The sequence below is a fragment of the Protopterus annectens genome, chromosome 2.part1 (assembly GCF_019279795.1).
Source record: "Protopterus annectens isolate FY-2018-M chromosome 2.part1, PAN1.0, whole genome shotgun sequence".
Taxonomy (NCBI): domain Eukaryota; kingdom Metazoa; phylum Chordata; order Ceratodontiformes; family Protopteridae; genus Protopterus; species Protopterus annectens.
The window spans coordinates 495,460,166-495,480,706 of NC_056729.1; the positions used below are offsets into that span (position 1 = coordinate 495,460,166).

The 20,541-nt window shown below is 37.9% G+C and overlaps 1 protein-coding gene across 1 annotated transcript in view; it reads left to right on the plus strand.

Annotated features, from left to right (window-relative positions):
* Positions 1-20,541, plus strand: part of NELFA (negative elongation factor complex member A) — a 1,417,687-nt gene that overhangs the window by 802,524 nt on the left and 594,622 nt on the right. The window contains exon 6 of the mRNA XM_044062292.1: positions 7,498-7,567. Coding sequence (XP_043918227.1) covers positions 7,498-7,567 — 70 coding nt within the window. The remainder of the gene's footprint in view (positions 1-7,497; positions 7,568-20,541) is intronic.

A 20,541-nucleotide genomic window follows, 5' to 3' on the forward strand; every position in this document is an offset into this window, starting at 1 on the left:
CAGTATACCATTTCTAACCAAGGATTCCCCAGCATCTAATCCCAAACCCTTTCCAACAGCCACATATCACCACATGCAGTTTCACCTTCAAACCTTTGCCCAAAACCTGTATAAAACTACTCTTAAACTCAAACCATGAACTACTTCAGCTGATGACCTTCCAAGTGAGTACCTTAAAGTAGGAACTAATAGCACTGCCTACCCTGTCTCAATTGTTATAAATAGGTCAGTGAAGGAACCTCACATCCCCCTCTCTCTTGAAAAATTTGCACATTATTCCCCTGCACAAAGGAGGAAATTCAGTAGACATTACTAACCTTAGACCAATAGCAAACTTATCCCCCTCTCCAAAATGCTTGAAAATGTATCCAAAAAAAATTGCTAAACTATGTCCTGAGGAAGAACTACTGTCCCCCACACAACATAGCCTCCGTCCTTCCCTTAGTACTATCACTGCACATCTAGCCTATATAGATACTGTCAACAGTGCTAGAGATAACAGTAAACTAGTCTTCTTCATATTTCTAGACTTGTCTAAAGCTTTCAACACACTTTGTCTCAGCAAACTTCTACTTCAAATATCCTTATTAGGTCTAACTCAGCCCACCTTTCTGTGATTCAGAAGATACCTATCCAATAGGTATCTGTCAGTAAAATGGCATTTCACCCTCTTTCCATACCTCCCAGTCACCACCAGTGTACCACAAGAATCTATCTTTGGTCCCCTCCTCTTTAATGTTCTCACCAGTACCCTTCTCACATCTGTACAACAGGCTTCCCCAATACAGTAAGCAGATTACTCCACACTCATTTGCACATCAAACTACTACTTTTTCCCTCCAAATACCTCTCTCATGTAAAAACAAAATTTAAAGTCCTCTCTTGATAACACAACCATTGCAATTGCTTCTTATAGCAAATTAAGGATGATAGTGGATGATCTTAAAATTGACCTGCATATACAAAATTGCATAAGAAAAAGTCATCAAACTCTAGGGATACTTTATAGAGCCAAAACTTTCTCACCAATGCAACTAAAACTCCACTTGCTACTACTTACCTCCTCCCCCACACTTCTTTATGGCTCTCCCATCCTTACTAACCTTCAGGTATCACAAAGATCAAAACTTCGAACAATGCTATACCAAAGTCACTAAATTTGTGGCAAATACCCTTTCAAAGTCCACCACTCTATAGCATTAAAAAGCTTAAATTGGTTCAAACAACCACATCAACTAACATGTACACAGCTTCTTACCACCTATACAATTATCCAGCATCTCTCTGCTTGTCCAGCACTAGACAGCTTTCTACACAACTATGTTTCTAGTAGGTCATTACAATCCAGTGACAGAAAACTCCCATCTGTCCACAAACCTGTCAAATCTGCTGGGCATTGTCTGTACTTGTATAATGTTGTGAAGACCTAGAACTCATCTCTATCCATCAGGTCAATACCCTCCCCTCACATTTTTCAAAACCATCTGAAAGACTTCCTAGCCAAACGCTGGCTCTGTTTTTGCTCAAAACCTGGATAAATTATATCCCTAAATGTGAAAAAATACCTTTTCATGTCTTAACACCTCCTTACTCGTCCTTTTTTTACTCACTTTTTTACTTTTATCATTTCCTGACTTTCTCTCTAAATCTACCATAGCCCTGCTTTTCTCTCACTTCATGTTGCAGTTCCTGTTTGTATTATACTAATTTACCTTTAATTTATCTGTAAACTGGCAAATATTTCTCTAAATATTAAGTTATTGACATATAACTCGAAGCTGTTCTTAACCAATGTTTTCATAGTATGTCTAATTTGTATCCATTCTTAACCAATGTTTTCATAATTTGTTATAATTATTTAAAACTGTAGTTGTTTGCATTATTTTAAAGATTTTCAAAACATTTTAAAAACAGTCATTTTACATACTTTGTAGCTTTTCTCCACGGGCCTGTGCTGAAAATGGGCACCTACCCAATCGGATTTTCCCAGTAATCAAATGACAGTAAATAAATCTTGAAATAGCAAGATTGAGTATATGAAAATGGGATTTGCATAAACTAAGCCTGTGATTGCTGTGTCTCAGGAGTGTTAAATTTTCTCTGCAGCATAGTGATGTTGAAGTTAGTATGTGTACATAGCAAAGGGGGCAAAGTAACTTTAAAGGACAACAAAAAGCCTGTTCTCTTTATTTCACTGTTTTTTCCCCCGTAATTTCAGGACTGTCAATTACAGGTTTCAGAATTACAGTAGAGAGACAGTCGCATCATTTGCATTTATCTCAAGAAAGGTATTATTTGGGCCACTCATAAAATTTCTGCACATGGCTCTTTCAGAAAATGTATCTTCTGAAGGAAACCCTGAGGATTGTAAGCTGTTCTTCTTGTTTCAAGTCTGGGTAAATTAACTAAATTTGATCCATATAAAAGCCCTGTTATCAGAGGACATTGCAGATGAGCTTTCTTCTTGGTTTTCAGTAACCTGCGAAGGAAACGGTGTGATAAAACTAGTCCACTGGTTGAGACCTCAGCATTGGAAATTTCGTTGTTGCATTCTGGATCTCTATGCATGAATCCCTGCACTTATAGAATTTTTCCAGCAGGATCTGGCATTGGTTATGATGATTTAATTTCTTTTGGTTGAAGCATCTTTATCTCATAATTGTTTTGAGTACTTTAGGGACCAATTTTAAACGCCCTGAAGTGAGATCCAGTGAAGTAGAAGCCTCTTCTCTATGGAAAGTGTAGAAGACTTACATTTTTGGTGTCAGTCTTAAACTGCCTCTTTCGGTGGGTGCTTGTTAGGTTCTCTTGTCTTTCCGTATGGCAAAAGCTTCTTTTAGAAGACTCCTTTTTATTGCTCTTCTAGGTATTTTCTTTTCTGTGTCATATAACAGAGCTTTCATCCATCTCATTTTATTTGCTTTATAAAATTTCTAATGCACATTAAACACAAAGTCTTGTACAGACCATAAACAAAGTAAGCACTGGTTGTAGTGAAATTTTGGAGCAGTTTGTCTACCAGAAGCACAGTTTTAAGTTTCACAAAAAATGGACCAAGTCATAAGCACACAGCTATTATACATCAAAGTTGTTCTACTGCAAAAATTATCTTCCGTCGTCATCTGACAGCATGAAGCACTGAAGAGAGTGCCTATCGGCAACTGATTTTGTAGAAGTCTTGTTGATCGACCTATATAAGTACCTTTTCAGATATGAGAGCAATGTTAGCCTTTGCAAGGAACAAAAACAGCTTTAGAAAGCAGTCTGATCCAGCACAGCTCATATTGGATAATAATGCTAGGATTTACTGTTACAATGACACCTCCTTGAAGTTCAATTTTGGTAAGTGTATTAATTACATAGCTGTACCACCTTCTCTGAGACGCTCCCTCCCCAGATTTTATTGGATGACTGCTGTCCTGTGCTTTTCCCGTACTTCCAAGTGAGTTATCTGTTTGTTTGGTGCCTCCTGAATAGGTTTCCTTACCTAGAAGATTTTGTCACAATACAAAAAGTCTGTGAGCATTTGCCTTTGCATGTGTTATTGTTCTGTAATGTCATTTGTAAAAACAAGACTAAGGTTGTTTCAAACCATTGGTTGACAAGCAGGTCTGTGTGTTTATGTTGTTGATGTCAAAGAAAGTCAGACTTGACTATATACTAGTGCATATTAAACCATATGCTTGTAACAGTACAGGTTACCCTGACCTTAAATGCTTCTAGGTGCTTTTTGAGCTATGTGACCAATAGCTGTTTTCAGAGCCTAGTACTTGTTGAAATACATATGCCTTTGTTGAACAATGCTGTCGAACATATGGAATGACCAACTGAAGCTGTTTATCCATTCTTCAAGTAGCATAGGTAAAGTACTACTGATGCTATTTGATAGCTGCACTAGGACCCCCAAATGTCACAGCTCCTGTTAGTGACAAATAGCATGAATATAGTTCTATTTGTAGGCCATCTCATAAAATGCAAAATAGAATGTGACATCTCCTGTCACAAAACTACTACAATGTCAAATGATGCTTCTAGAAATAAACACATTGTGTTTCTGCGTGAGTGTATGCACATACACCTACACAGACTGACACACATAAGCACATGCACACTCATGTATGTATGCAATATATATTTTTTTAAATATTCTAGTATAAATAAGGAAAGGGATTTTTTTCTAAAAAAAAAAGCAAAAGCATCAAAATTCAAACAAAAATGTCCTTTAAAATAAAAAAATGCTATTAAAAAAATCAACAGCAAAACGGTCACATTTTCCAGAATGGGGATTATATTATATGGCATCACCATACGGGCAAATCAAAAACCTTGGCTAACTAGTGAGATGTACGAGCTCCTGAAAGTAAGAAATGCAGCTTTCAAATCCCAAGATATGGAAACTTTAACTGTGGGCAGAGCCAAACTGAACAAAGGTATCAAAGAGGCGAAAAGATCCTATGGTAGAAAAATCCAAAGTCACTTCAGGGACCAGAAAGGATACCAGGCAACTGTGGAAAGGAATTCAAACCATCACCAACTACAAGCCTACATCAGCTTCATGTGATGATAGCAATGAGTTTCTGAACCAACTGAACAAATTCTTAAGTAGAAAAAAAGTAAGTTTTTCCTTTAAATATTTAATAGGTATGCACAGATTTAGAGTTTTGTCATGTGAGTGTTTTAATATAAAAGCTTAATTGATTGCATTTTTAAAATTTAACGGTCTGAAGAAGCATTTGCAAAACCGCTTATTTGGAGTACGCCAATAAATTCTTTTGTTTTAAAAGGAGACTTGTTTGCTTATAACTACAGTTATTGTTTATTCTACTGTTTTATGCACGCTAAGTTTGAACGTTCGTGGTCAGCAGTCAGCCAGCTTTGCTATTGACTTACTTTTATTCTTATTTGAGGCTGAAAGGTGTTTATTCCGCTGGGAGCTTCCTGTATTTCTGAAATTCTTAAGTAGTTTTGTTGCTGACAACAAAACAGCAGCATGCAGAAACCCTGAAGACAAGGATGCAGTGGTGCAGAGCTTCAGTACAATTGATGTCACCAGAACCCTAAAACGTGTCAACCCGAGGAAAGCAACTGCTCCTGACAACATCATGGGCAGGGTACTAAGGGAATATGCGGCAGAAATGGCTCCATTACTCACTGACATCTTCAACACTTCCCTCCATCTAGCCAGTGTTCCGAAATGCTTCAAGGAGATGATCGATCATTCCTCTACCCAAGAAACCATAGCCAACAACTCTGAATGACTACTGACCAGTTGAGTTGCTTTAACCTCGACGGTAATGAAGTGCCTGGAGAGCCTGGTCAAAGATCATATAGCCTCAATCTTAGCTGTGTCACTAGACGCATTGCAATTTGCATACAGGACAAACCGCAGTACAGGGGATGCCATCACATTAGCTCTCCATGAAACACTGACCCACTTAGAAGACAAAAACTGCTAAGCAAGACTGCTATTCATCAGTTTCAGTTCTGCTTTCAACACTGTCATCCCTCAGAATCTGATATCGAAGCTACTTCAACTGGTCATAGACTCTCATTTATGCAATTGGATTCTGAGCTTCCTTACTGAAAGGCCTCAAAAGGTTTGTGTGGGAGACAGCAGCTCCGGAAGTGTCATCCTGAACACAGGAGTACCACAGGGGTGTGTCTTAAGCCCTCTCCTTTTCACTCTACTGACACATGACTGCATGGCCACACATGAGACGAATAGGCTCATCAAATTCGCAGATGACACCACTGTTACAGGCATATACAGGAACAAGATCAATCAACTACTGGTCTGGTATGTCAGCAACAATCTAGCACTGAATGTCAGCAAGGCAAAGGAGTTGATTGTTGATTTCAGAAGATCTGAAGTACCACACAAACCTCTAGTAATGGAAGGGATGACAGTGGAAAGGGTCAAGAGTACAAAGTTTCATTTCACGGAGAACTTATCCTGGTCAGTCCATGTATCCAGCACAGTCAAAAAAGCTCAGCAAGGAAACTTAGGAAGGCAAAATTACCAAGCTCCATACTTCAGACATTTTATAGGGGTACCATTGAAACTATCCTGACCAACAGCATTGCAGTCTGGTATGGGAGCTGTAATAATCAGGATCAGAAGGCTCTCAACCTCCCTTACTCCTCTGGAAGATCTGCACAAATCCCTGTGCATAGACAAGGCCAAAAAGATTTCCAGCGATCCAACACATCCTGCCAGTGGTTTGTACACTCGCCTATCCTCTGGTAGGAGATACAGAAGCCTGCATTGTAAGACCACCAGACTAAAAAACAGTTTCTTTCCACTCTCCGTTAGACTGTTGAACTCTTTGGAAAAACGAACCATGATGTCTGTTATATAACTAGCCTATCAAGGGGCTTATTTTATGGATGTGCAATAGTAAGTTGGCTCACCTACACACTGAAGGACTGTAAAGTGCAATATACAAACTGTGCAGTAATTCAGTCTAATCATAGATATGCTGCTATTGTTTCAATTTTACTTTGACAATATTACCTTCATATTGTTCCTTGTCTCATGTTCTGGGATCGGTGTGGGTCACTGCTGTCCTACTTTACTTACAAATTGCTACTTATTACATTTCTACTTTGATATTTTATTCATTTTTCTCTATATATGCAGCTGTTTCCTGCATTGAAAATGAAGCATTGTAATTTAGTTCAGCTACACAGCTGTTAGATCTGAATGACAATTTATGTTTTCTTTGACTTTATAGGTTAGTGGACCGTCCAGAGTGTTTGAAATTCCATGCCAGCCCTTAGTACCTTGGGGTAGTGTCACCCCATTAGAACTTATTGCTTAGATGTATAAAATCTCTGTTGCATTTAACTGCCCCCTGGCATACACCAGGAGTCTTATCTGCTCCTTTGTGTGAAATGAGTTTTAAGGCTTTACCTTGGAGATTTGGAAGCAGAACATGATTAATGGATGCAAGACTATAATTTCAAAAAACTCACAATAAAGCAAATATAACAGTGTTTTGGCATAGAGACACATAGCTATAGATTAATGTTTGATTAGCAGGCAATCGGTAGATTATTTCAAAGGTATGAATGAATTTACTTTGAAGGAATTTAGTAGGTTGTCCAGATCAGGTGTTGACCTGTCTAGGCTGTTGAAGCTCAATAATTACTTCTCAGACCTCTCGCTGCACTTCTTTCTGATTTGGAGACAAATGTAGTACTGAAGATTCACAAAACTGTGACACAATCAAATGAAGATGTTCAGACTGTGTGTGTGTGTGTGTGTGTGTGTGTGTGTGTGTGTGTGTGTGTGTGTGTGTGTATATATATATATATATATATATATATATATATATATATATGTGTGTGTGTGTATATATATATATATATATAACTATATATATATATATATATATATATGTATACACACACACACACACACACACACACATTGATATGATGTGTGTGTTAAAATGACTAGCATTCATTTAACCAAAACATTTTTGTGTATTTTAGTTGCTGGATATCAAAGAGTTGGATATGGTTGGAGCTGGTCGTGAAGCAAAGAGGAGAAGAAAGACGATAGGTTTGTATAACTTGCATGTTCACAGTCTGAGAACTGAGATCTGATGCTAGGGATTAGTAAGTAAATTGTGTTACTCAACTGAACTTAGATTCTGAATAATGTGGGTCCAGGTGTGATTCATTTCTGTGCCGACATTTTTATTTATTTTACATTTGTTGACCGGGCTGGTCCAACTGGATTTATGTTCATTTTCTGTGGAGGCCTGGGGAGAAAAGCTCCACACATTAGAATAGAAAAAACAAAAAAAAATTCATAGGTACATTACATTACATCAAAACCTATTAGTAAGGGATAAAAGACAATAAAGACAATGTCAAGTACATATTAGTAAATTACATTTGTAGCTTCTGAGTAATTAAGAAACACAATATTACTTGCAAATTGGGTATAGATATACTGACAATAATATATGAGGTATGTGAAATAGGTCAATATTACACTAAAAGAGTTAACACACTATATTGTTAGAGTGATAAAACCTGAGGACACACCACGAGAAGTTCCAATTCAGCTTTATTCAATACAACATAAAGATAGTAAAAGATAAGCGCTTTCGCATGCTGAAAATGCACGCTTCCTCAGATCTCATTTTGTGACAAGAATTACTTGCTTTTTGAATTAGACAATAACCAATGCCAGCTCTTCTTCAATTAAGGATAATTGACAAATTATACAAAGGCTGTTCTTCAATACTAGTGCAAAACTTCCTGCTAAAACCAACCTGGGCGTGATCCTGAACTCACTTTCCCCAGGCACATTCTTAACCATAAGTATATTATAAAAAGTAAACATATTGATCTTTCCAAACCTGTAAAACAATCATATTCATAATAATATTGCATCCACTTGAATGCAGGCTGTTATTATGAACTTAGAAACTTTTTCAGTTAGAAAACAAGTAAGTAATTCTTCTCATAAAAACAATCTCAATTCACTTGTCTCAGTAGTGTGCAAAAAAAGCAAACAACTCTCTCATTTGTTTAAAACTGAACTATTGGTACTCCGTAATGAATGCGATGTTTGTTTATACAATCCTTTAATACAATTCGTAGCTCATATTTGAATGCTACTAAAAAATAATAATGTGTACTGCAATTCTATAGTATATACATTAAACGCAGGTTGTAAAATTTCCCTATAAATCTTGGTCATCTTAATTTGTCCGCAAACATGACGAGGCAATCTAATCAGCCATGTCTTTCGACCAAGCTATGCTCTAACCCTGCTGGGCTCTGGTGTATAGTGAAAAACTAAATACCGCTACTTGCTTAAGCTGTATGGAACTACTAGGTTTGAAAGAGAACAGCTGATCAATGATATTTGTAAGCCTCCAAATTAAGAACTATTCTGTTTGTGAAATCTAAAGCATCTCATTCTGATAGTAAAACAGAGTAACCAAATTTCATCTGCCGTAATTGTCTTAAAACTACAATGTTGCAATAATGAGATGCTTTAGATGACCAAGATTTATAGGGAAATCACGCCCAGGTTGGTTTTAGCAGGAAGTTTTGCACTAGTATTGAAGAACAGCCTTTGTATAATTTGTCAATTATCCTTAATTGAAGAAGAGCTGGCATTGGTTATTGTCTAATTCAAAAAGCAAGTAATTCTTGTCACAAAATGAGATCTGAGGAAGCGTGCATTTTCAGCACGCGAAAGCGCTTATCTTTTACTATCTTTATGTTGTATTGAATAAAGCTGAATTGGAACTTCTCGTGGTGTGTCCTCAGGTTTTATCACTCTGAGATTCTTGGTTTTATACGTTGCCAGAGGACACTTTGGAGAGCGGAGATATCATTTTTTACTTTGTTTCTTCTCAAGTTTGTGTCCCTGCTCTCACGCTATGGAGAAGGGAGATATTGAGCTTGGCTATAACCCCATCAAACAAACGGAGTTGCCGAAAATAGAAGCCTTTTTACCGACGAACATCAATCCATTGTTAGCTATGGACTTTCATGATATGGTGAGTGCACAACCAAATAATAGTTTGAACAATTTCAACATAACCGAATTTCAAGAAGCTATAAAAGAATTGGAGAACAATTTATTTAAAATACAGAGACTGTCATGGCAGAAAAAACACCTACAATCATGCATACACTTTCAAGTCATTCCGAGAGGAATGAGAGTGTTGTGCATGCCAACATATGGTCAAACCTATCCGGACTTACTTAAAAAGTGGCAAGACCTGAATCTAGAAGTGAGTCTTAAATATATCAATTTATTGATTGATTATTTTGACCCTATTGAACAAGATTTACAAAAGAGAACTGATGAACTTTACATCAATATAATAGAGCATTTTAAATCTGATTTTTGTACAAGGAAGCTGAATCAAGTTTTAGTACAAATTAATAGTTACAGTGACAAACTCAAAGCTATTAAACAACGGAAGCTTAATAGGGATGTAGAAGATTTCCGTACCGGCAGTATTTTTGTTTGGCCTAGAGCTCAAGAGTCTAATAACGTGAGACCACAACCAAATAGTAATAGAAGGCAACATAGTGAGTTCTCCGGACCAAACGTAACAGGAACGGGAAGTCAAACAGGTTTGATGTTGGCGCCATCTTACTTGAACACGCCCAGTTCGGTTCAAGCCAGCATAGTGAGAACACAAACAGCATCGGAAGGCCAAGATCAGAATACACCGCCTCCGAATCAGTCAGCGCTCATACCAGCTGATGATCCTGACAGAACAGGAGCAGTGAGACGCACCAACGTCGTCTTCAATAAATTACCAGAAGCTCCTTTTCCTATCAGAACGGAACAGCGGTTCAGAGGGAGATCAACAAGCAGAGGGCCCAGGAAAAGGAAATATTCGTCAGACAGGTATGGACAGCAGAAGAAACCCATCTTTTGACTGACTTGGTTTTTAATTGTTCTAGTATTACTCTTTCACCTTCTGACTATTCTTTGCTGAACCGAGGATTGAGTTACATACCTTCACAACCCAGTGTGCAAACAGAAACTTTCTGTGATTTAAGGCTATTTGCAAGGAACTTAGCGCTAAAAATGTTTTTTGGCACCTCTGAACCTATGAATACAGCCGATGAGAATAAGTTGACTTTTAACTTCAAACGAAAAAGTACTTTTTGTCCTCCACTTCCGCATATGGTGGAATGCTTTGTCAAAGCCTGTGAAGCTGACATGTATACTTTTTATTCCTCCAAGCATGTTACAAATTTTGTAATCTAGACAAGTCAGAATACCATTCTTTGACTAAGTTGAGCAAACATCCTAGTGTGCTAGTAACAGCAGCAGATAAAGGGGGGGGGTAGTAGTACTAGACAAAATTGAATACATCAACAATATTGAGCACTCATTATCGGGTGACAGTTATAAGGAACTCACCCTAGAACAGGTAGTCAGTATAATCACCAACATTCATTCAGACTTGTATGATTTACTTATGTGTCGACAGGTAAGCCAGGAAATGTTTGATTTTTTTAAATATAGAGGATCCCCTTATACCAGCGTTGAAAGGTCTACCTAAAATACACAAGGGGACAAGACCCATTCCCATGCGACCCATAGTGGCAGGGAGACAATGGGCCACATATAACATTTCAGTGTTTATAGAGAAGATGTTAAGACCTATGGTAGACAAAGTAGACACAATTTTGAAAGACACACAACATTTACTGAATGACATCAAGCAATTGAACAGACAGAGTTCAACCCAAAGCACATTGTATTTAGTCACTTTGGATGTTTGCAATCTATTCACCTGCATACCCAATGAATATGGGATGCAAGCAATTCGTGAAATAATGGTGACAGAAAGAGGCTTTTCCAATGACAGACAAATCCTGATTGGTCAATTGTTAGATACTGTACTTAACAACAATGTGTTTATTTTCAACCAGAAATATTACCTGCAGACATGGGGTGTGGCTATGGGCACCCCATGCGCAAATTCTTATGCCAATTTGGTATTATATTTCTGGGAAACACACTGTTTATTTAACCATGAATGGATGAATAAAATATGTCTATATAGGAGATTTGTAGACAACGTTTTACTGTTTTGGAAAGGCACTACTGATGAGTTAGAAGCTTTTGTCGACTACTTACAGTCTACAACTGACTTTCTCAGGTTCACCCTCCAACACTCTAGAGCACACATTAATTTTTTAGATGTCAACTTATATGTTGATTCACAAGGCATTATTAAATCCAGACTTCACAGGAAGGAATGCTGGAGGAATAGTATACTGGAATTCAGCAGCATGCATCCCAGGCATGTTTATCCAGGTATACTGAAAGGACAATTCACTAGATTATCTAGAATTATTCAAGACCCAGAGAATCTAGAAGAGGAAGCTAATAGTATGGCAAGGATCTTTTTAGCCAGAGGTTATGATAAGAAAATGGTGGAAGAAGCAAGAGTTGGGATTTTACCCCTAAATACAACATCCTATATTCAGCCAAACATACATATTCTTAGTCACACAGAAGCATCCATTAGATCTGAGACCCATGATAATGAGAATACCTCAGACCTTAAAAGTTACAATTCAGGAAGATTTCATAGACAAGGAAGATATAATAAGAACAGAATACCTTATGTTATGAAATATTCAAATGATAATGAACAGATCAGGAGAATAATTTACAAACATTGGAACATCCTTACAGTTACAGAAGAAATCAGAAATGTAGTAGGAGTGAAACCCTCTTTTGTTTTTCGCACTTGCAATAATCTTAAAGAGATATTCTCCAGGAATTACAATAAAGCAGAATTTTTGTCTCAACATATGGCACCAGGCACTTTTCCTTGCACCAAGTGCAATATGTGTAAACACATAACTACTATACAGCATTACACACATGCACATGGTGTCTGAGTTCAAACCTAAGAGGCACTATGATTGTAACAGCAGTAACTTAATTTATATGGCTAACTGCTTGTACTGTTCTGCGTTCTACATTGGCTTAACTACCAGAAGATTAAAAGACCGTATATACAACCATAGTTATGACATACGCAAGAACAAAGATACCAATGCATTAGCCAGACACATAGGAGAATATCCTACACACGAGTTCAAGTTCAGGGTACTACAAACCTTAGGAAAAAGTAACAGAATGGGCGACAATTCTAACCATTTAGCTAAATTAGAATTGAAGTGGATTTTCAAGACAGGAGCGCATAGGGATCCAGGCATTAACAACTTTATTTCATTGAAACCCATCCTATGCGATAGGTAAGCATTAATACAGTTCTGTTTGCAGAATTATTTTTAATTACCAGGCAATAATATAGCAACTTCTAGTTTGTAATTCTGTAAAATAACACATCTTATGATGTTCAGCACTTTTGTATAATTATGCTTAGATCAAGTGTTTCTAGAAGGGTCAGAACACTTAGTCCTAGTTTCGGCAGGGTCTAACGACCGTAATGAACACAGTGAGTTTCTGACTTTCAAGAGTGTTTACACTGACTTCATGGTCAATTGAGAGTCAGTTTCTTGACAGCATAGCCTGACTAGTTACTGAGTGTCTATTGACACATAAAATTTCAGTCATTAGCTTGACATAGGCAAAGAGTATTTTTTAAGGGCTTCTCCAATCTTAGTTTTTTATTAATTTTACCAACAATGGTTAGTGCACTCAGCTCTGGTTTGTAAGGGGCTCATGAGCACCATAATGATAGCCTATTCAGGACCTATATGCGTTTTTATAAAGTTTTTAAATGGATCTAATCGTTGAGGTTTCAAGAGAATAACACAAAGATAAGCTCAACAAGAATTTGGGTTTGGTACATGAGCAAGACATCATAGTGAATAGCCTTGATGCTTGTAGCACCAATTGTAAGCTTAGAAGGCCCTCCTCTTATTCATTAGCTTCGCATAGCGAGCTCCTCACACTATAGGTCCTTCTTGTTAAGATGACAAGAGGGGAACCAAGAGTTTCTGTACTTCTCAATTCAGGCCACTTTTTGTGTGTTTTTGTGTGTTTTTAATGTCATTTAATTGTTTGTATCTACATACGATAATATCTGCACCTTAAAATAGTTGCAAAAAGGGACTTAAATTAAACTGAGCAAATATAATATACATGGCGCAGCTGCCATTGTGTGCAGAATTTAAGTCAACGTTTTCATTTATAAGTTTTTATTATTGCAATATTGTAGTTTCAAGACAATTACGTCAGATGAAATTTGGTTATTCTGTTTTACTATCAGAATGAGATGTTTTAGATTTTACAAACAGAATAGTTCTTAATTTGGAGGCTTACAAATATCATTGATCAGCTGTTCTCTTTTAAACCAAGTAGTTCCATACAGCTTAAGCAAGTAGCGGCATTTAGTTTTTTACTACACACCAGAGCCCAGTCGGGTTAGAGCATAGCTTGGTCGAAAGACATGGCTGATTAGATTGCTTCGTCATGTTTGCTGACAAATTAAGATGACCAAGATTTATAGGGAAATTTTACAACCTGCGTTTAATGTATATACTATAGAATTGCAGTACACATTATTATTTTTTAGTAGCATTCAAATATGAGCTACGAATGGTACTAAAGGATTGTATAAACAAACATCGCATTCATTACGGAGTACCAATAGTTCAGTTTTAAACAAATGAGAGAGTTGTTTGCTTTTTTTGCACACTACTGAGACAAGTGAATTGAGATTGTTTTTATGAGAAGAATTACTTATTTGTTTTCTAATTGAAAAAGTTTCTAAGTTCATAATAACCGCCTGCATTCAAGTGGATGCAATATTATCATGAGTATGATTGTTTTACAGGTTTGGAAAGATCAATATGTTTACTTTTTATAATATACTTATGGTTAAGAATGTGCCTGGGGAAAGTGAGTTCAGGATCACGCCCAGGTTGGTTTTAGCAGGAAGTTTTGCACTAGTATTGAAGAACAGCCTTTGTATAATTTGTCAATTATCCTTAATTGAAGAAGAGCTGGCATTGGTTATTGTCTAATTCAAAAAGCAAGTAATTCTTGTCACAAAATGAGATCTGAGGAAGCGTGCATTTTCAGCACGCGAAAGCGCTTCTCTTTTACTATCTTTATGTTGTATTGAATAAAGCTGAATTGGAACTTCTCGTGGTGTGTCCTCAGGTTTTATCACTCTGAGATTCTTGGTTTTATACGTTGCCAGAGGACACTTTGGAGAGCGGAGATATCATTTTTTACTTTGTACACTATATTGTTAGTAAAAGATCATTGAGTTGAAGTTGATGAGGAGATTAGTGTCTAGTGACAAGGGAGTTAGTCTGGGTTAACACAGGGACAGCCATTGTGATTTAAGGTATGGCTTGAGTTTGGTTTTAAATAAGGTAGTTGAGGGTAGGGAGGTTAGGTCATTTGGGAGGGAGTTCCAGATTTTGCCCAGTGTGTTAGAGAACAGAGAGTCTCCAGCTAGATTATTGGTTTTACTTGTGTTTACCTGTATTTTATTAGATGAGCGCAGGGTCTTCAGGTTAAAGTAGGGGGAGATTAAGTTAGTAAGTATAGGAGTATTTGTAGGATGATGCAGTATCTTATGGGCAATAGTTAGTTGGTAGAACAGAATAAGATTTGACAATTCTAACCATCCTAGTTGATTCAGATTATTGCAATGATGGGTTCTATAGGTGGAACTACTTGCAAATCTAGCAATTTTATTGTATGAACTGGCTAGCTTGTTCAGATTGCTTTTGCATAGTTTTGTGTAGATAGGACATACATATAGTAGGTTGAGATTAAGTGGGTACGGGCAATGGTGGTCCTGGCTAGTGGAGTTAGAAATTATTTGATCCTATAGAGGGAACCTAGTTTCTTGTTTACTGTTTTTATAGCGTTGTTAATGTGGGGTTCAAAGGTGAGATTGTTATCAATTAGTACTCCAAGTAGTTTTATGGTGGAATCAGGAGTAATTATAGTACCATTGCTAGATGTAACAGTGAAATGCAGTGGAGTGGCTCTGCGTGTGGGAGTAAATAGTAGCATTTTTGTTTTGTTTGGGTTGAGGATGAGACAGCGGTGAAGAAGCCAGTTTTCAACTGTGCTAAACACATCTTGGGTTAGGGATTGAATTTGTGATAGAGAAGAGGCTGAACATATGAGTGTTGAATCATCTGCATATTGGATACAAGTAGCTTGTGGTAATACAGGGTGTAGGTTATTAGTAAAAATAGAAAAGAGGAGAGGACCCAGTATGGAGCCTTGAGGAACGCCAAGGGTAATTGGGAGATGGGAAGATAGGTTATTCTCCCATAATACAGCCTGTTGCCTGTTATTTAAATATGACTGGAACCATTGTATTGCAAGTGGATCCAGTGAGAAGTTTCTTAGTGTGTTTATGAGTAGTTGGTGATTAACCATGTCAAAGGCTTTTGAAAGATCAATGAAGAGGGCTGAGGATATAGTATTATTATTACGATATTTATTAATGCAGTCCGTGAAGGATAAGAGAGCAGAAGAGGTGCTATGAAATGGTCTGAAACCATGTTGGCAGGTAGCCAGTAGGTTGTTTTCTAGTAGGTGGTTTAGTAGCTGTTTGTGAATGCATTTCTCCATGGTTTTTGCTAGAGGGGATAGAATAGCTATAGGCCTGTAGTTAGAAAGCTCTTTGGAATTCCCACCTTTGTGCAGGGGGATTATATGTGAGATTTTCCAGATTGATGGAATAGTATTTTCTGAAATAGTTCTGTTAATGAGAATGGATATGGGGTAGGCTATGGCTTTGGAGGTTTCTTGTAGGTATTCTGCAGGTAGTAAATCTGCAGCAAGGGTTGTGGGTTTGAGTTTCTGAATGAGGGTGCAGATAAGGGATGTTGGAACTGGTTTGAATTGAAATAATGGGGGGTTGTTAGGGATGGAGTTAGCAGCAGATGTGTAGTGTCAGGAGATAACTGTTTGGCTAAAGATTGAATGGTGTCTGTGAAGAAAGTGTTAAAGGAATTGGCAATTTGGATAGGGCTATTGAGATTGGAACCTGAGGGGCTGGGAGTAATAGTGCGACCTGGGTGCAATAGTTTATTTATGCCGGACCAGAATTTTTGAGGTTTATTTTGGTGGGTTTGTTGGAACTGGCAGTAAAAGTTTTTGTCTGACAATATTGCTTTTTTAGTTTCATGTCTTAGTTGTCGGAACTTAATTTGATCTGTTGGGTTTTGGTTTATGCGTAGATAGCCCAGAGTTTGTTTCTCTGGAAGATTTTTTGTTTTGTAGTTTTGGAGAGCCAGGGGGCTGGTTTGGCCCTAGTTCGTATTGTTCGTGTTGGGGCATGACAATCCAGTATGGTTAAAAATTTGGTGTTGAAGTATTGAATGGCATCATCCAATGGCAGGTTTTTCAAGGGTGACCGGTCACAAGCTTTGAGTTCTTTTTGAAGGTTGTCTGGGTTGAAATGTTTGGTGGACCTTATTTTCTTATAAATGGCTGGGTTTGGAATGTCAGTCTTATATCTGATTAAATAGGTGAGAGAGTGATCACTTCAGGGAGTGTTCCTACTTCATAAGATTGGTTATGACTATTTGTAAGAATCCAATCTAGGGTGCTGTCATTGCTATTATGTTTGTTGGTTCTAGTGGTGGATGTAATGGTTTGCTTGAAACCATGTAGGTTGATATGGGTAGTAGGCTGATCAGATGTGCAACTCCACCAGTTTATGTTAAAGTCCCCAAGAATTATGGTTTCTTGTGGGTAGGTGGAGGATATCCAAATTAAGATAGCCTCTAAGGTGTTAATATTGTTGCCTGGGGGAAGGTAGATACAGATGATGTAAATGGATTTACATTTGTTTTGTTGAAATTTGGAGATGAGAATTTCGGCATTACTAGTCAGAGGAGGTTTAGAGTTTATGGCAGTAACTTGTAATTCAGATTTATATAAAATAGCTACTCCTCCTCCTTTCTTGTAGTTACGGTCCTGTCTGAGGATACTATAACCTGGGGGGATGACAGTTGTGTCTTGTATTGTTGGCTTTAGACATGTTTCAGAGAGACAGAGGATGTCGAATGAATGTACATCCATGAGGGTATGTAGGTGGGCAGCTTTATTATTAATGCTTCGAATATTGAGGTGAGCTATTAGGAGAGAGTTAGGAGGTTTAGTGATCAGATGTGCATTAGTAGAGGTTGGTGTGGTAGGCTGTGTGGTAGTTGTATGGTTTGGGTGTATGTCCCCATCAATTAGGGAGTGGACTTGTATTGCTAGATTAAAAAGTAAAGCTTTACATATAAGGTTCCTAGGCTTTCTTGCTTTGGTGCTGTGGTATGTGATATGAGTGAGTCTATAACATTTGGCTAATAAATACTTTGGAGGAAGGGATGTTGGATTATGGCTATAAGAGATAAGTGCTGGTGTCAAGGTTTGTTTTGTGGGGATATGAAATTGATGGTGGTTAAGGTGTTCATAAAAAGTAAGAAGATAGGGTACAGCTAAAAGAGAAGTACTGATAGTAGAAGTAAGAGATTAAAGTGTGTGAGGGTAATGATAGGTGGCATAGTAGAAGAACTACATAGGTTAGTATACAGGGATGAATGCAGTTGGATAATGAGTAGTAGGAAGTGGGTTGTAGCACTTTAAGGGGTTGGTTGATGTAATTGATTGTAAGGATAGAGGGTGTGGTTAGTGTGTATAAATGTAGATGCACTGGGGCGGGTGGGAATTGGGGGCAGGGTAGGGGAGCGGAGTGAGCCACTTAGAGGCAGAGCGGGTAGAGCTACAGAAGGAGTGAGCGCTTGTAGTGAGCGCAAGGAGAACAATCAGTGGAGAGCTGAGGTTAAGGTAAGTGAAGGTGGAAAAGGGTAGAAGGTGTTAGTCTTGATAGTAGGGATAGGGGGAGGGTAGCTGAGTTGGTACAGAGTAAGGTGATAGAGGAATGAAGTGGGACTATGACTTTACAAGCAAGGAGTCTATATTTGTGTATGATGTATATGTAGACAGAATGCTAGATCTAGGACAGGGTGCCACTTAGTGGCCAAAGGCTGTATAGCTACAATAGATTCCTTTAGGAGGTAGCTGGTCTTGGAAATAGAGGAGGACTTAAGGGATACTAGGTATTTATAGTGGTGTATGAGGGAAGGTGGTCTAAGAAGAGAAATCGGAAGATTATGGCTGTTGGTCTCCCTAGCAGGAAGGTGTACTTTAAAACCTACAAAAGTTTATACAGTGCAGCTTTTATTGACAGAAGTTATAAAACACATACTATCTTCCTTTTTATTGTCCTTGTGGGGCTATTTCTCAGGGCGAGATATGAATCACTTCCTTAGTTTAGGGTGAAGATGGCTGTTATGAGATGGGATGAGGTAGCCGGCCAACAGGACAGGGCAGTTCCACAATGTTAGTGCCTTACGAACAGGCAGGGCAACTGGTTGCATAAAGGGAGAGAGAGAGAGAGAGAGACAAAGGGGTTAAATACGTAGAATGTTAAGCACAGTCATTAGGTAGCATAATACACAATACTAGGCCAAACACAAGGTAAAATAGGTTTCTATTCAACATATAATGAGGTTCACTGAAAAATAGACATAGCGTGGGTAGTTTCATTTAAATAGGGCAGATAATGCAGTTACAATCTAGCAATTACATGTAGCAATAACACGGATTCTAAAAACATTGCAAATCAGTTAGCATGCTACATATAAAATTGGAGGAACAGGGTCTATAGCCTGAGTGTGGTTGATGCAACCTCTATTCATGCATGGGTCATTATGTCCTAAAGAATAATCTGTTGTTGAACCAAATACAGATGGTAGCATCACCTAAAACAGTAGTGTGAGAACAGAAGTCTACATATATAATGGTAGAAACAATTCAATGCTGTGCTACCATAGCCTTGTTGATATAAAAGTAAGGAATTATATAGCGTCCCCTGTTGTGGTAATATAATTAAAAGCACGGTTGCATGCTAAATACAAGTGCTACCAAAGCGTAGCGTTTACTACAAAAATCTCAAATGTTAAATACAAGCGCTACCAAAGCGTAGCGTTTACTACATAAATTTCAAATGGCCGACTCAATAAAGTGACCGTTTGACCATTTAGGAGGTGGCGTTGGTTATTTACTCAGTACTGCGTGCAGCACTGGGTCACAGATAGTCGGTGCCATCGGCTGTTATCACCAAAACACTCTATGTTCCCTGGGTTGAAGCAAGCCCCTACAAAAATCGCCTATGGAGCAATTTAAGGTTAAAAAAGGCTTCAGCGTGTGACCTTAGCTATGCTATGTTAGAATGTTGAAAGACAGCTTTAGCGTGGACCTTTAAGTATTCCTTACAACAACAGAGCGAATAGCTGGAGTGTCTTACTTTAAATGCTAAGATCGTACAGAAAACCCATATACAATAAGCCGGTACTAGCAGATGATTCTCCAGTACGCTTGTAGAAGCGTGTCAGCTACAAGAAGTATTAAGTTACACTAGCTACTAAAGATATACTTTTTAACCAAATTACAGTTCACATTGATGTTGCAATTATCTATAATAAAGCTTTCCTAACATCAAGCATATTGCAGGGGAATTTGACCTTATTTAGCTAAAAAACATACTGAAAAACACATACACAGTACACTGGTACTGGCGCAAAACAAACTCCGATGCGCTTTAGAAGCTTATCAGTTACAATATTAGGTTTCACCTTCTAACACACTTGTTAGTGAGCTATGTATCCAGCAGCAGGTAGCAAAAATAAAACTCTTTCTACAGTCGCGTATCAGGCAATAGATAGACTTAAAGCATGTTACACAGTCACCAATTTTACAGACACTGCAAGCAAAACATTTACAACATTTCTTTGAGCTTTATGCTTGTTTGGTAGTGCGTTGCAAAAGCACGTGCAACAAACGCTATGATAAGTTGATAACAGTTTAACTTTGTGGACGCCTTTACAAATAACCTTGTGGGCAGTCCGATTAACTAGCAAAAGATTAACAAGAAGGTGCTACTTACACAAAGTGTGTACACCAAAGCTGGGGAAGCACAGCAGCCAAGGGATAGACCTAGGTGTAAAGATGGCGGCACAGAG